The sequence below is a fragment of the Psammomys obesus genome, unplaced genomic scaffold, assembly GCF_907164565.1.
Source record: "Psammomys obesus unplaced genomic scaffold, mPsaObe1.curated_primary_1811, whole genome shotgun sequence".
In the NCBI taxonomy this organism is placed as follows: domain Eukaryota; kingdom Metazoa; phylum Chordata; class Mammalia; order Rodentia; family Muridae; genus Psammomys; species Psammomys obesus.
The window spans coordinates 4,528,453-4,541,256 of NW_026586383.1; the positions used below are offsets into that span (position 1 = coordinate 4,528,453).

Genomic DNA, 12,804 nt, shown 5'->3' on the forward strand with positions numbered 1-12,804 from the left:
TGTGGTAAGTAGTGAGAGGTTGCTGGGGCCTGTGTCCTGGCCATGTAGCACAACACAGCTTAAGGGTAAGGTGAGCATTAGGCCCTGGGTGAAGTACCTAGCATGGTGTGTGTGTGGACAAAGACACAGCTTTCACTCCAAAGGAACTAAGTGCTTCTTCTGAGCCAAGTGTGAGTGCCACAGCCTGAGAACACAGATTCGAGTTGCCTCAAGTGACGCATGCCCTCATGGAAGTGAGGGTATGGAATCGCACAGTCCTAAAACAGGAGGTCACAGGTCAGGGCATAGCTGACTGGTGGGGGTGGCCCTGAGGTGTGAGGTTTCATCTGCTGTCTGGCGGTGCTCTTAGCTCTGGACTGTTGAAAACTGGTGGTCCCCTGAGAACGCGTGTACCCCAGGATGCGCTCTGCTTTCACAGTTGCTGCCTGCCCCCGGCTCTCTGGCTTTGTAGCTCAGGTGCCCTGATGCCCCGTTTGGCTTGGTTCCACTCTAACTGCACTGTGCACCCTGGAGCTGGCTGGAGAGAGGAGTCACGCACTGCGTCTCTCTGCCCAGGTACTTTGTGCTGGATTTTGAGGCTGGCCTCCTGCAGTATTTTGTGAATGAGCAGAGCAAGCAACAGAAGCCCCGAGGAGTCCTGTCTTTATCTGGAGCCATCGTGTCCCTGAGTGACGAAGCTCCCCACATGCTGGTCGTGTACTCTGCCAATGGAGAGATGTATAAGCTGAGAGGTAGGTCCGGGCTCTGGTGACACTGTGGTGGGCTCCGGTGGCCCTGCAGCGTCCGGCGCTTTTGTTTTCTTGGGGAGATACCTTGGGGGCTGGAGAGAGGGCTCACTGGAGAGAGGCTTCTGCTGCCAAGCGGACAGCCCGAGTTTGATTCCCTGGTCTCACCGGAAGGAAGGAGAGAACTGACTCCTGCAAGTTGTTCTTTGATCTCCACAGGTGTGCCACGGCTTATGTACACACACACTCAGTCACACACACACTAAATTAATGCAATTAAAATGCAAATCACTCTGAAATGTGGAAATGCCGTGTTAGTGGCTGATAGTTTTACCTTCTTATGTAAACTTTTTATTTTCTTTTTTTCAAAGTGAGGCCAAAGTACCAAAGACAACCCCTTTTTACCCGCCCCGGACTGTGCCTGGTGATGGCTGGGAAGCCACGCTGAGGGCCTGGATTCCGGCCTCTTAGTTCAATTTTCACTTGTTTTTACTGCCAAACTTTACCACCACAGAGATGGGACAAGTTAATCTCTCTGTATTATCTGGACGTGAACCCTATCTCTGAAGCCGTAAAACAACCCAAAGCCTCTAAATGAAAGTGCCTGCAGTTGAAGGCTTTGTGCTGTGTCTTTTCCCCCTCTCTTTTGGGATTCCTGCAGCGCGCCTTCCAGCTGGCTAGATTTATGTGGTCTTCCATGTCGCCTTGCCATTTATTGCTTAATAAATTGTTGGTGCAGAAGCTGCAGAAGGGAAAACTTCACAGTACCTCCTCATCCGCGTGTGCGGCTGATGAAGACACAGAGCCACACAGAAGAGGACGCCAGCTCACTCCACAGTCCAGCCAGCCCAGTTGGTTGATGAGTTGTTAATATTCTGTGGATTACTGAACTCAGTTTTTAAAAAAGCTTTTGCGTTCATTCTTAACTATGTGCATATCTGTACGTGGGTTTGCAGACACACATGCATTACCTGTAGAGGCCAGAAGACGGCATTAGATCCCCAGGAGCTGGATTTACAAGGAGTTGCCAGCTTCTTCATGTGGGTGCTGGGAACCAAACGAGGCTCCTTTGCAAGAGCAGTGTGTGCTCCTAACTGCCCCTTTAGTAATCTCTCCAGCCCCTTCCAGTTTTTTTTAAGAGCAATTTAATAGCAAATTTGAAATTATTGTTAAATTTCACATGACATAGTCATAAATTTAGCTCAACTTTATAAACTAAAAATGGCAGGTTAGGGCCTCTTAAAGACGCTATGCAGCAGTGCATCAAAGTAGATGCGGAGACTCATAACCAAACCTTGGGCAGAGTGCAGAGAATCATAGAAGAAGGGGGAGTTAGTATGACCTAGAGAGGACAGGAGCTCCACAAGGACAAAATATATCAGGGCACGGGGGCCTTCTATGAGACTGTTTCTCCAACCAAGGACCATGTATGGATATAACCTAGAATCCCTGTTTGGATGTAGCCCATGGTAGCTCAGTAACCAAGTAGGTTCCCTAGTAAGGGAAACAGGGACTGTTTTTGATATGAACTCAACAACTGGCTCCTTTACCTCCCCCTCCTCCCTGAGGGAGGAGTAGCCTTGCTAGGTCACAGAGGAGGACATGGCAGCCAGTCCTGAAGATACCTGATAAGCTAGGGTCAGATGGAAGGGGAGGAGGACCTCCCCTATCAGTGGATTTGGAAAGGGGCAGGGAGGAGATGAGGGAGGGAGGGTGGAATTGGGAGGGAATGAGAGAGGGGGCTATGGCTGGGATACAAAGTAAATAAACTGTGATTAATATAAAAAAATAAAAATTAAGAAAAAGACTTAGGAAAAAGAAAGGAAGAAGGAAAATGGCAGGTTAGTTTTCTGCAAGTTACAGCTTCTCCATGCCCTGACCTACTTGGTGCTCATGGTCTGTTTCTCATTTCCCTGAACATGATGGAGTTGGCTCAGTATGTCACCAGTGGCACAACTCTGAGGAAGGTTTCTGATGCAGAAACTTTGAATAGTATTTTCTTCGTCTTTGGCACTTAATTTCCCCAGTCCTGCACTGTGCCTATCATCTTTGGGCAACTGGCCTCTTGACAAATGTATGAAAGGCCCACATGGGACCGAGAGAGAATCTCTGTGTCTCTTCCACCCCACCCCAGTTTTGTCCCCCTCCCTCCTCCTACTCTCTCCTTTCTCTATTTCCAGTCTTTTCTCTCCTTCCTTTTTTGAGACAGAGTTTCACAGCCCAGACTTTCCTGTAACTCACCGTGTACCAGGCCAGCCTCAGGCACACAGTGTTCCTGGGTGCAGGGATGAAAGGCGTGTGTCACACATCTGGTCAACTTTTGAACTCTGGATTTCTTTTTAAGATTTCTTTTTGTTTTTCAAGACAGGGTCTCTCTGTGTGGCCCTGGTTGTCCTGGAACTTGCTTTGTAGACCAGGCTGGCCTCAAACTCACAAGAGATCTGCCTGCCTCTGCCTCCTGAGTGCTAGAACTAGAGGCATGTGTCACCACTGTCCAGCTACCGTTTATTTTCATACACTTACTGTGTTGCTTTCACGCATGTCCGTGTATCACATGTGTGCCTTGAGGAGGAGGCCGGAGGAACAGATTGGATCCCTTGGCACAGACAGTTGTGAGCCACCTGTGGGTTCTGGGAACCTAACGTGAGTCCTCAGCAAGAGCAGCCAAAGCCCTTGAGCCCTGAGCTGTCTCTCCAGCCCTGACTCTGGATCACTGTACTTGCAGGCTCAAGTTGGAGCTGAGTTTTGGCAAATGGCACTTGGACTCATCTTTGTAAACAAGTGTAACTTCCAAGGGAAGATTTTTTTTTTTTTTTTTTTTTTTGCACAGTTACTGTTTGTACAGTTAGTTTTCTAACAGTATCATGTTGGTAGTTGCAGTTAAGTCGATGACTTGGATGGTTTTTTTGGAATGTATATATTCATGCTATTTAAGAATAATTATTTGTATTATTTGAGAAGATGAGAGAATGTGATCACATTATCGTCTTGTGCTTTAATATCTTTCTTCCTTTAAAAAACTTTATTTTGTGTGTGTATGTGTACTTGTGTGTGTGCATATGTGTGTGGAGGTCAGAGGTCACCATTGAGTGTCTTCCTCCCACCTTATCTTTTGAGTTAGAGTCTCTCTTTGAACCTGGAGCCCCCTGATTCATCTAGGTGGGCTGTCTAGCAAGCCTCAGGCACCCCTCCATCCATGCTTCCCAGAACTGGGGCTACAGGAATGTACCGAAGTCCTGGCTCTTTCCGTGGGCGCTCAGGCCCTGAACCCAGATCCTCATGTGTATACAGCAAGCACGTCACCCCCTGTACCACCTCCCTGGCAATTCGCCCTCCCAACCAGCCGCGCTGGCATAGAATTGGATTCCTTAGGCCTTGTCGGCCTTGCACTCTAGATCCTGTGCGTCAGCCTCCCGGATTCTAGGTGTGTCCACCACACTCAGACCTCTTACTGCTTCTAATGCTGCCACGTCCGTAGCCTTAATGTCCCTGGGAGAAATCTGAGGGTCTCCAAGGCAGCATTGGGGTCTTCCTCCGTCTGGTCGTTCGGCAGATCCCTAGGCCTGCTTCTGTTTAACAAAGGACGCACTGGAAGACTGTACCTTGAACCTTTCATTAGCCACACAAGGGAGAGAAATGCTTAAAGACAACGTGTGAGCGGTACCTGCCACTGCCTTATTAAGTCTACAAAGTGGCTTTTCCAAAGGAGGCTGGAGGAAAAAAAAAGCCTAATCGTCAGTTACTGTAACTGGCATTTTGGAAGACAGTTTTAATGTGTGATGCCTGAATGTCATCCCGTTCTTTCTGTTCAGTCAGGCCGGTGGAGAAGCTCTGTGTTTGTGTTTACTTATCCCTCCTCCTCCCTCACACTCCAGACCCCCACCCCCATAGGTGGGCGTCCAGCTCCATCGCCATGCTTGGGAACAATCTCTGCAAGCCTTCCTCTCTCCCTCTTCTCTCTTTTAGCTGCTGATGCGAAGGAGAGACAGTTCTGGGTGACTCAGCTCCGCGCGTGTGCCAAATACCACATGGAGACCAGTTCCAAGGTAGGTAAGCAGAGGCGGTGAGGGGGTCCTGAGTCAGCGGGTGGCTGTTCAGAGCACAGTCATCCCTTTACTTCAGGGGCGGGGGTGGTGGCAGTATTTTGTGCCTTAATTGTGTTCGTGTGTGTGCACGCATGGACACGTGTCCTCGGAAGCCAGAGGTCATACAAGTGGCTGTCACTGTGCTAGAATTTTACTTGGGGGCTGGGGATTTGAACTCAGACCCTCACGCTTGTGCAGCAAGCTCTTTAACCACAGAGCCATCTTCCCCATCCCCTCAACTTACTTTCAGAGTTACTGGTTGTCATAAAATGTACCTTTGCCCCTGCTGCAGCTCAAAGCCATGTCAAAGAAATGAGCTTTTCCTAGGGTGGAAGGCAGAGGCGCGCAGAGGCCAGGGTGTGGGCATTAGGCGTGTGCTCGGGTCAGTCCTACTGATTGGCCCACAGAGAAGCTGGAGTGGGAGGGCACTGTGGAGAGAGGCGGGGCACCCCGAGTTCTCGAGAAGGTTGGCACGGGTGCCTTCTCTCAGCCTCTCCAGAGACCTGGTGGTCGTGAGGGGCGGAGAGGAGGTGGGCCTCTTCGTGGCTTACCCTGAAGCTAGCCAATCGCCGAACCGCAGGCATCCATCCGTGCCACGCCTTCATGCGGAGCACCTCGAGGGTTTTCTGTTTTTCTCATTGCTTCGGACTCAGTGGTGGCCTCCAGTCGCTGCACTTGTCTGTGTCTCCAGGATCTGATGGAAAGGGCCACGCCTCAGACCCCATTCTTTTGTTGTTATGCTAGGGGTCAAGCCCTGCCCTTTGCACCTACTAGGCAGACGCTTCCCCACGGAGCACCTCCGGCCCCTCGCTTCAAGCGTCCAGTCCTCCCATAGGCTACAACCTGCTCGCCTCCTAGCCAAAGGAGCCCTGAAATGCTTTAGCAGCTTAGGTTGCTTGGTAACCCGCCCCCCACCACACCCCTTCTGAGAAAGGGACAAGGAGTCTCACTGTGTAGCCCAGGCTAGCCTTGGACTCATGACAGGGCTCTTGCCTCGGGCACCTGTAGCCACCATGGTTGGCTTTGTGCCCTGCTTCCTTCTGAACAGAGTTGAGAACGATTCCTTCCACCGGGTTGATATATTTTTGAAGGGGACCCTTGCTTGCTTTGAACAGTTGCCCTCACTCGTAGCACCCCTCTTGGCCTGTCCTGAGCAGATGCTGGGGAAGTCCCTTCCTCTAAAGTCATTTCCCCTTTGACTGTTTTCCAGGAATCAGAGGGAATTTCTGGCCGCTTCCTCAGCCTTTCATAAATGCATAGACAGGGCAGTTTGTTTTACCCTGTATGTACTTCCTCCTCTTCCTCCTCCTCCTCCTCTTTTGTTGTTGTTGAGAGAATCTCATTTGCTTATTTAGCCAAGGATGAGCTCTTGGACTTCTGAGCCTGTCTTCCCTGTAGCCTTGGACTCATGACACCTCTCTTGAGGACTGGTATTGCAGGGGTCTGTCTCTCTGACTGGTTTGTGTGGGGCCGGGGACCAAACCCAGGGCCCTGGCCATGCTAGGTGAGCCTTTTTCCAGCTGAACCACCCCCCTCCCCAGCTCTCCTCTCTATTTTCACCAGCTAGGCGGATAGAAACGAAAAGGGTTCAATCCCTGATCCGCTGCCAGGTTCGCTTACTGGAGATGACTGTTCATCGTGGATTGCTCCTGTGAGCTCGGTACCTGAATCTACTTCTGGCTTTATACGAATGGAGTCGCTCGCTCTTCTGCGCTTACTACTACATTTTGGAGATCTCTCCATATCTGACACACGGATCAGCTTACAGGGAGCTGAGTATTGCTCAAAAACTGGGTATCGCTACTTTATTAAGCTGAATTTTTTCCTGTCCTTCCTTTCGTTTTCTTGGACTTCTGGAGACGGTGTCAGGTAGCCCGGGCTGGCCTTGCATTCCTGAGTACAGGGGTCACAGGCTTGTGCCCGAATGCCCTGCTGTCCTCTGAATTTTCACAGACATCGTTGGATGGCCTTCTAAGAAAGGTTGCTGGAGAAGTTGGAGGGATGACTTAGTGGTTAAGAGTGCTTGCTGTGCAAGCCTCAGGACCCGAGTTCAGATCCCAACATCTGATCAGGAAAGCCATGCATGTGCCTATAACCCCATGCTGTGGAGGGCAGAGACCGGAGGATCTCTGCGGCTTAGGCCTCTAAGCCAGCCTATCTCTAGGTTCAGTGAGGGACCCCCAACTTGAGGGAAAATAAGGCTGAGAGTGATGGAGCAGGATGCCAGGGTCCTCTGTGGCATTGCTCATAGGTGGCCCTCTTACACACACACCATATTCTTGTGCATACATGACAGAAAGTGGCTCTAACTTACACCCCCACTAACTGAGAGTGTAGCGGTTTGCTTTTCACACCCATGAACCTCAACAGTGAACCTCAACATTTAGTTCGGGATGCCACAGGTAGAAATGGGCCCATTTTCATTTCATCAGTCATGCCTGTGGCTCAGTATTCCTTCAAATGTGCAGAGGACATATGTCATTTTTTAAGCTGAGGTCCTGTTCTGTCTCTCTCTACCACAGAGCGACGTCCTATTCACTTATCACTCTTGTATGCCAGCTGCTACCGTTGTTTTCTGTCAAGTTAATTCCCCTTCATGATTTGCAATTGCTCCTTGTTTATGAAGAACTTTTAAAAAATCTGTTCTCTCTACTCCTTGATATTTTCTCCCAGTAGGATGTTTTCATATTGAGTTTTTATTATTTTTTTCGAGACAAGGTCTCACTGTGCAGCCTAGGCTGACCTTGAACTCACAGTCCTTCTGATTCAGCCTTCTAAGTTTGGGGAATGCAGGCAGGCCTCTCCAGGCCCAGCTGCCTTTTGAGATTGAATGCGTTTTTTTTTTTTTTTTTTTCTTAAGTGAAACATTTAAAGTTTTTATGGTCGAGTGTATAAAAATTCCCATGTTTGTGTCTTGGTTTTGCGTTGTGTTTAGTAAGGGCTTCTCTTCTGCCAAAATTCGGAAAATGTTTTCTTTCTTCTAGTGAGTTCACAGTTTATGGCTGTGTTTAAATTACCAGTTTATCTGTACTTTGTTTTGGAAGGAGGGTAGAGAACAAACCATGAATATTTGCATACTTAAGGAATCTATGAAGAAAAAAGGAAGGTTTAGACTCTGAAGGAAAATTTGATTTTCAAGGTGCCCTCCTGACCACCATCATGCTGTTCTCAAGGCCCTTGTCCTGTGATGCCTCCTGGCCCCAGAGCCATTGCGACGTGTTCTCTCTGCTTCCATACTGGCCAGGACTCATCTGGGCGGCAGTGTTCTCTCCTGTGGGTCTGAAGAGAAATCACACCTGATGCTGTTGTGACCCAGGCAGGTGGAAATAATCAAGTGTGCCCACTCTTCGATCTTTGCCTCACTTGTCCTCCCTGTCATTAAGACAGTGTTATCGCAATCAGGAACCTAGTTGTAGTTGTGGTTCTTGAGGGTTTGCGTTCTTCAAAAACAGCCCTGAAAGCTACCCATTTTCCTGAATGTTAACAGTGCGTAGTGCTACACCAGAGATGAGGAGCCCTTTCATGTCCAGAGAACAGTTTCTCCGGGTAGTAACCCTAAACCCAACCCCGAGTTAGGCGTAACATTGAAGCAAAATGTACCCCAACGTTGTATTATTATTGTTACCATTTCAAACTCCCCAGCTGGGGCTCCAGGCCTGTGCCACCATGCCCGTACTTGTGTGGATTTGTGTGGCACTGGGGACTGAAGAGACGGCATCCCAGGCAGGCGCTCACCTACCTCCTAAGCTGCCTCCTCAGCTCCTGCTCTCCCTTGTTGACTGTCACAAATAGCGTAGCTGTGAGCTCTGAATATAAGCATTCCTGTGTGTTTTCATTCTATAGGACGTGTTCCACAAACACCGTTGTCTAAAGCCGGGGCTCTGCCCTGTGCCTGTCACGGTCTCCTCCTCCTCCGTTTAGTTCTGTTTGTTGTGTGAGATCATTCTGCCTACATGTCTGTCTGTGCACCTCAGAGGTCCAAAGAGAGTGTTGAATCCCCTGGAATTACAGTTATACATGAGGTGGTTGTGAGCTTCCGTGTGGGTGCTGGGCATTGAACCCGAGTCCTTTGGAAGATCAGTCAGTGCTCTTAACTGCAGAACTACTTCTCCAGCTTTCTTTGACAACTGGATCAGTACATCCGATGTTTCCAGCGTCCATACCTTTGCCAACATTGTCTTGGCAGCTATGGGGTGGGTGTGAAGTGTGCGTGCCCCTCATTCTTTTACTTTCTCTCTGTGATTTCTCATTTGCATTTTTCTAATGAACATTGGAGTTGAGAGTGTCTTCCTGTATGCTAATTAGCCATCTTCTTTCAAAACATGTTTATTAAATCTGTATATTGTTTGTGACTTCTTTTGTTTGTCTGTCTGTTGGTTTTTCGAGACAGGGTTTCTGTGTAGCCCTGGCTGTTTGTAGACCAGGCTGGCCTCAAACTCTCAGAGATCCACCCGCCTCTGCCTCCCAAGTGCTGGGATTAAAGGCGTGTGCCACCACTGTCTGGCTATTGTGATTTCTTTTAAAGCTAAGTCTTCCAGGTGTTTTATGTAATCCAGCTTCCAGACAGAACTTTGTCAGATTGGGAGCTGACATTTTATGTTTTTCATTTTTTTTTTCTGACATGTGAGAGCCATTTATGGAGTACTGGGTATGAGGAACAGGTATGAGCTGATTTTGGCTATGTCTGGGCCACCCATCCCCTAACTAGCCTGTCGCCTCCGGCTGCCATGGGAATAATAATATCCCTTAGCCTCACTTTCCAGTTCAGCATCTGGGCAGAGTGATGCCACCCGCTAGGGTCGCTGGATCCAGAGATCTGTTTGTCTCTTGTTGTGAGGTCCCCAGGATTATGAGAGTGAGCCACCACCCACAGCTTTCTGGGTGGATCTGGGGGGCTCAAGCTCAGCTCCTCAAGCTTGGGAGGCGAGTGCGTCACTCACGGAGCCATCCCCCAGCCCATGTACCGTGTCTTGGTGTGGCACAAACATGCTCCTCTGGGTGAACATTTGCTGATTGGTGGCTGAGTTGTTAAGCTAGCTCCTACCTGAAGATGGGTCATAGAGGGTGGTGGCTCAGGTCACCCCCTAAAAAGTCACTGACATGACTTTTCTTCAGCATTCAGCGACAGAGCACGTGCCTAGTGTGCTCAAAACGGGCTGGGGAGCACACGCCGGTAGCCTCAGCAGGCTGGAGATGGGAGGTTGTTCTCAGCAACATAGTTTTGGCTGCTGGGGTACACGAGGTCCCATTTTTAAAAGCAGGGGGACGAAAGCGAGGGCTCAGCGATTAAAAGTACTTGCTGCCCTTAGAGAGGGCCTGGGCTCACTCAGTTCTCAGCACCCACAGGTGGCTCTCAACCGATCTGATGCCCTCTTCTGGCAGGCAAGGGCACCACATGCGTGGGGTTGTTCCTACCTGCAAACAAAAACAGAGCCAAGGTGGCTGGCTGGGTGACGGGTTCTCCTACGTAGCTAGGTCAGGCTGGTCTCTGTGTCCACTGGCGGTTTGCCACCAGTTTGCTTCTCATTACGTTCACTGTTTGAAAGTCTTCACACCGGATGTCCTTGATGGTATCTGATAATCCCCGATTTCTTGCCGTTTCCTGTGCGGCTTCTATTCTTGTCCCTCTGGTCTGATTTTACTTGATATGGCTAGAAGCGTTTAAAGTTTAATGGACTTTGGGGATGTGCTGCCTTCTCTCCTTGGTTTGAACTAAATTCTGATCCATGGTGCTCGCTAGGCAGAGGCTTCCTCAGCCAGGCCTCTGGGTGGGAGGGATGCCAGGCCGGTTAGAGGGGTCAAGCCCTCACGGGCCTATTTCTGGATCTTTTCCATGGCCAGACAGCAGGGAGAGCGTCATGACCACAGGGGTTAATTAATGGTGCCAGCATGAAATCTCACACACACGTCTGTGTGAGAGTACTCGATTGTGGCTGTGTGCATGAGTGCAGATGTGTGTGCAGGCTGGAGGCCAGAGGTCAATGGCAAATGTTTTCCTCAGCCATTTTCCACCTCATTTTTAAAATGGTGTTTACACGTGGGTGGGGGACCACGTGTGCGTGCGGAGATCCGAGGGTGACTTTTGGGACTTGGGGGTCTCCCTACACCAGTGGGTCCCAAGATCCCATTCAGGCCTTCAGGCCTGGCTGCAAGCACCTTTACCCAAGGAGCCGCTTTTAGTCCTTAGCTTTTGAGACAGTTTCTCACCAAAACCGCATCTGACTCAACAGGAACAGCTGCCTGGCTGTCCCGGAGCTCACTGTGTAGACCAGGCTGGCCTCCAGTTCAGAGCTCCGCCTGCCTCTGCCTCCCGAGTGCCGGGATCGCAGGCGTGCACCACCTCTACCTGGCTGCAGCTTTTGGAAAGAATTCGTTTCTTAAGTTTTGAGCTTCTAAGGCTACATCATTTCCCCTTCCCCAGTGTTCCCTCCACACCCTCCCATGTGTCACTTCTTGCTTACTTTCAAATTCACGATGTCCTCTTTTTCATTAATTGTTTTACACACGCACACGCACGCACACCCTGCTAGTCTTTATGGACTGACTGGTATAATAGTGTATAACTGATTATCGTGCCCTTCCCTGGGGAAGACTGTGTCCCCTGCTCAGTGTTCCTCAGTCGCCTGCTGTTCTGTGCAGGGTAAGGCCTCATGTGCTCCCCGCTTCCACACTCAGGGGCGACCAGGATTGAAATCCAAGCCCCGCCTCCCCCCCAGAGACCCTGAACTGTGGAGTACCGGGCTGAGAGGCTGATGGGCATCACGGGTAAACGGTACCTGCTGTCCCAGGTAGCGGGTCTTGGAGCACTCGCTAGACTCCCGGTGAGTAGCTCCGGATGAACATGCCCGAGATTCACATGTCTCTGCCCTATCTTCCTGATTCTGCTTCCGGGCGATGGCGTTCCCTGTGCATGAAGCCCAGCATCGTTTTTCTTCTGGTATTTCTCACAGATAATTTCCTCCTGGGTACTTACAAGGAAATGTAAGTTGCCCTCTTAAACATGCCATCGAATCGGGTAAATAAAACACAATTTCAGAACAGCCTTTATTGAAACAATAAAATATGGGGATATTTTTTTAATTCTTATCTTAATAAAGTGCAACAATTTTGCAGACCTTCTCAAGCGTAATTTTAAACTTGGGCTGGCCACCTCGCCTAAGAGGAAGGCATTAATGCTTGCCAGGCGCATGGCCTTAGTCAAGGAGAACTTTAGATTAAATATATATATATATATGTATTGTACAGGCACCGTGGCACAGCCTGTAATCCCAGTGCTTGGGAGGGAGGGAAGTTGAGGCAGGAGAATCACAAGTTCAAGTCAGCCTGGGCAGCGTAGTGAGACCCTGTGTTAAGGTCTTCACCCTCAGTTGAAAAGCCAACCCCTGGATGGTGTGGGCAGCTGCTGCCTTGTTCTAGCACATGTGGTTGAATTTGTTTTCTGTGTGGGTCGCCGAGGGGTGATTTTATAGAAGGGGTGGGGTGGGGGGCTTGTGGTTGTGAGGGGGTGGACAACACTTAGTCTCAGGACATTTCCTGTGCTGGACCTCACTGTGGGAGAACAGTTGGGGCCAGTTGCCCGGAGGGGAGTTGTCCGGCCCCTGTTGCTGTATCGGGAGGTTGGGAAAGGGTCGGCTTGGCTTGCGTGCAGCCGTTAGCAGAGATGGGTGTGTGCCATGGTGTACCTAGGCCAGGCCTTCCTCATGTTCTGCCAACTTACAGCGCTCACTTTACCGGAGAAAAATGTGCATGACCCAGGTACATAAGTGTCTGAAATAGGCGTGCAAACCAGACAGCTACTGATAACAAGTCACAGGAATGTGTTTTAAAGCAACCCTTTACTTTAAATTTTCTTTGGGATTTTCATGTATAGTCATAAAGTATTTGGGTCATTTTTGCTTCCCTTTCCCTTCCCTTATCCCTACCACTTCCACCAAACTTCAATAATACCTTTTCCTACATGGAAGTCTTAATTGTGTGTGTGTATGTGTGTGTGT

The 12,804-nt window shown here is 49.6% G+C and overlaps 1 protein-coding gene across 2 annotated transcripts in view; it reads left to right on the forward strand.

The window, feature by feature from the left end:
- Window positions 1–12,804, forward strand: part of Osbpl10 (oxysterol binding protein like 10) — a 196,812-nt gene that overhangs the window by 72,128 nt on the left and 111,880 nt on the right. For both annotated transcript variants that reach the window (XM_055601643.1, XM_055601642.1), the window contains exons 2-3: window positions 556–731; window positions 4,692–4,771. In XM_055601643.1, coding sequence (XP_055457618.1) covers window positions 556–731; window positions 4,692–4,771 — 256 coding nt within the window. The remainder of the gene's footprint in view (window positions 1–555; window positions 732–4,691; window positions 4,772–12,804) is intronic.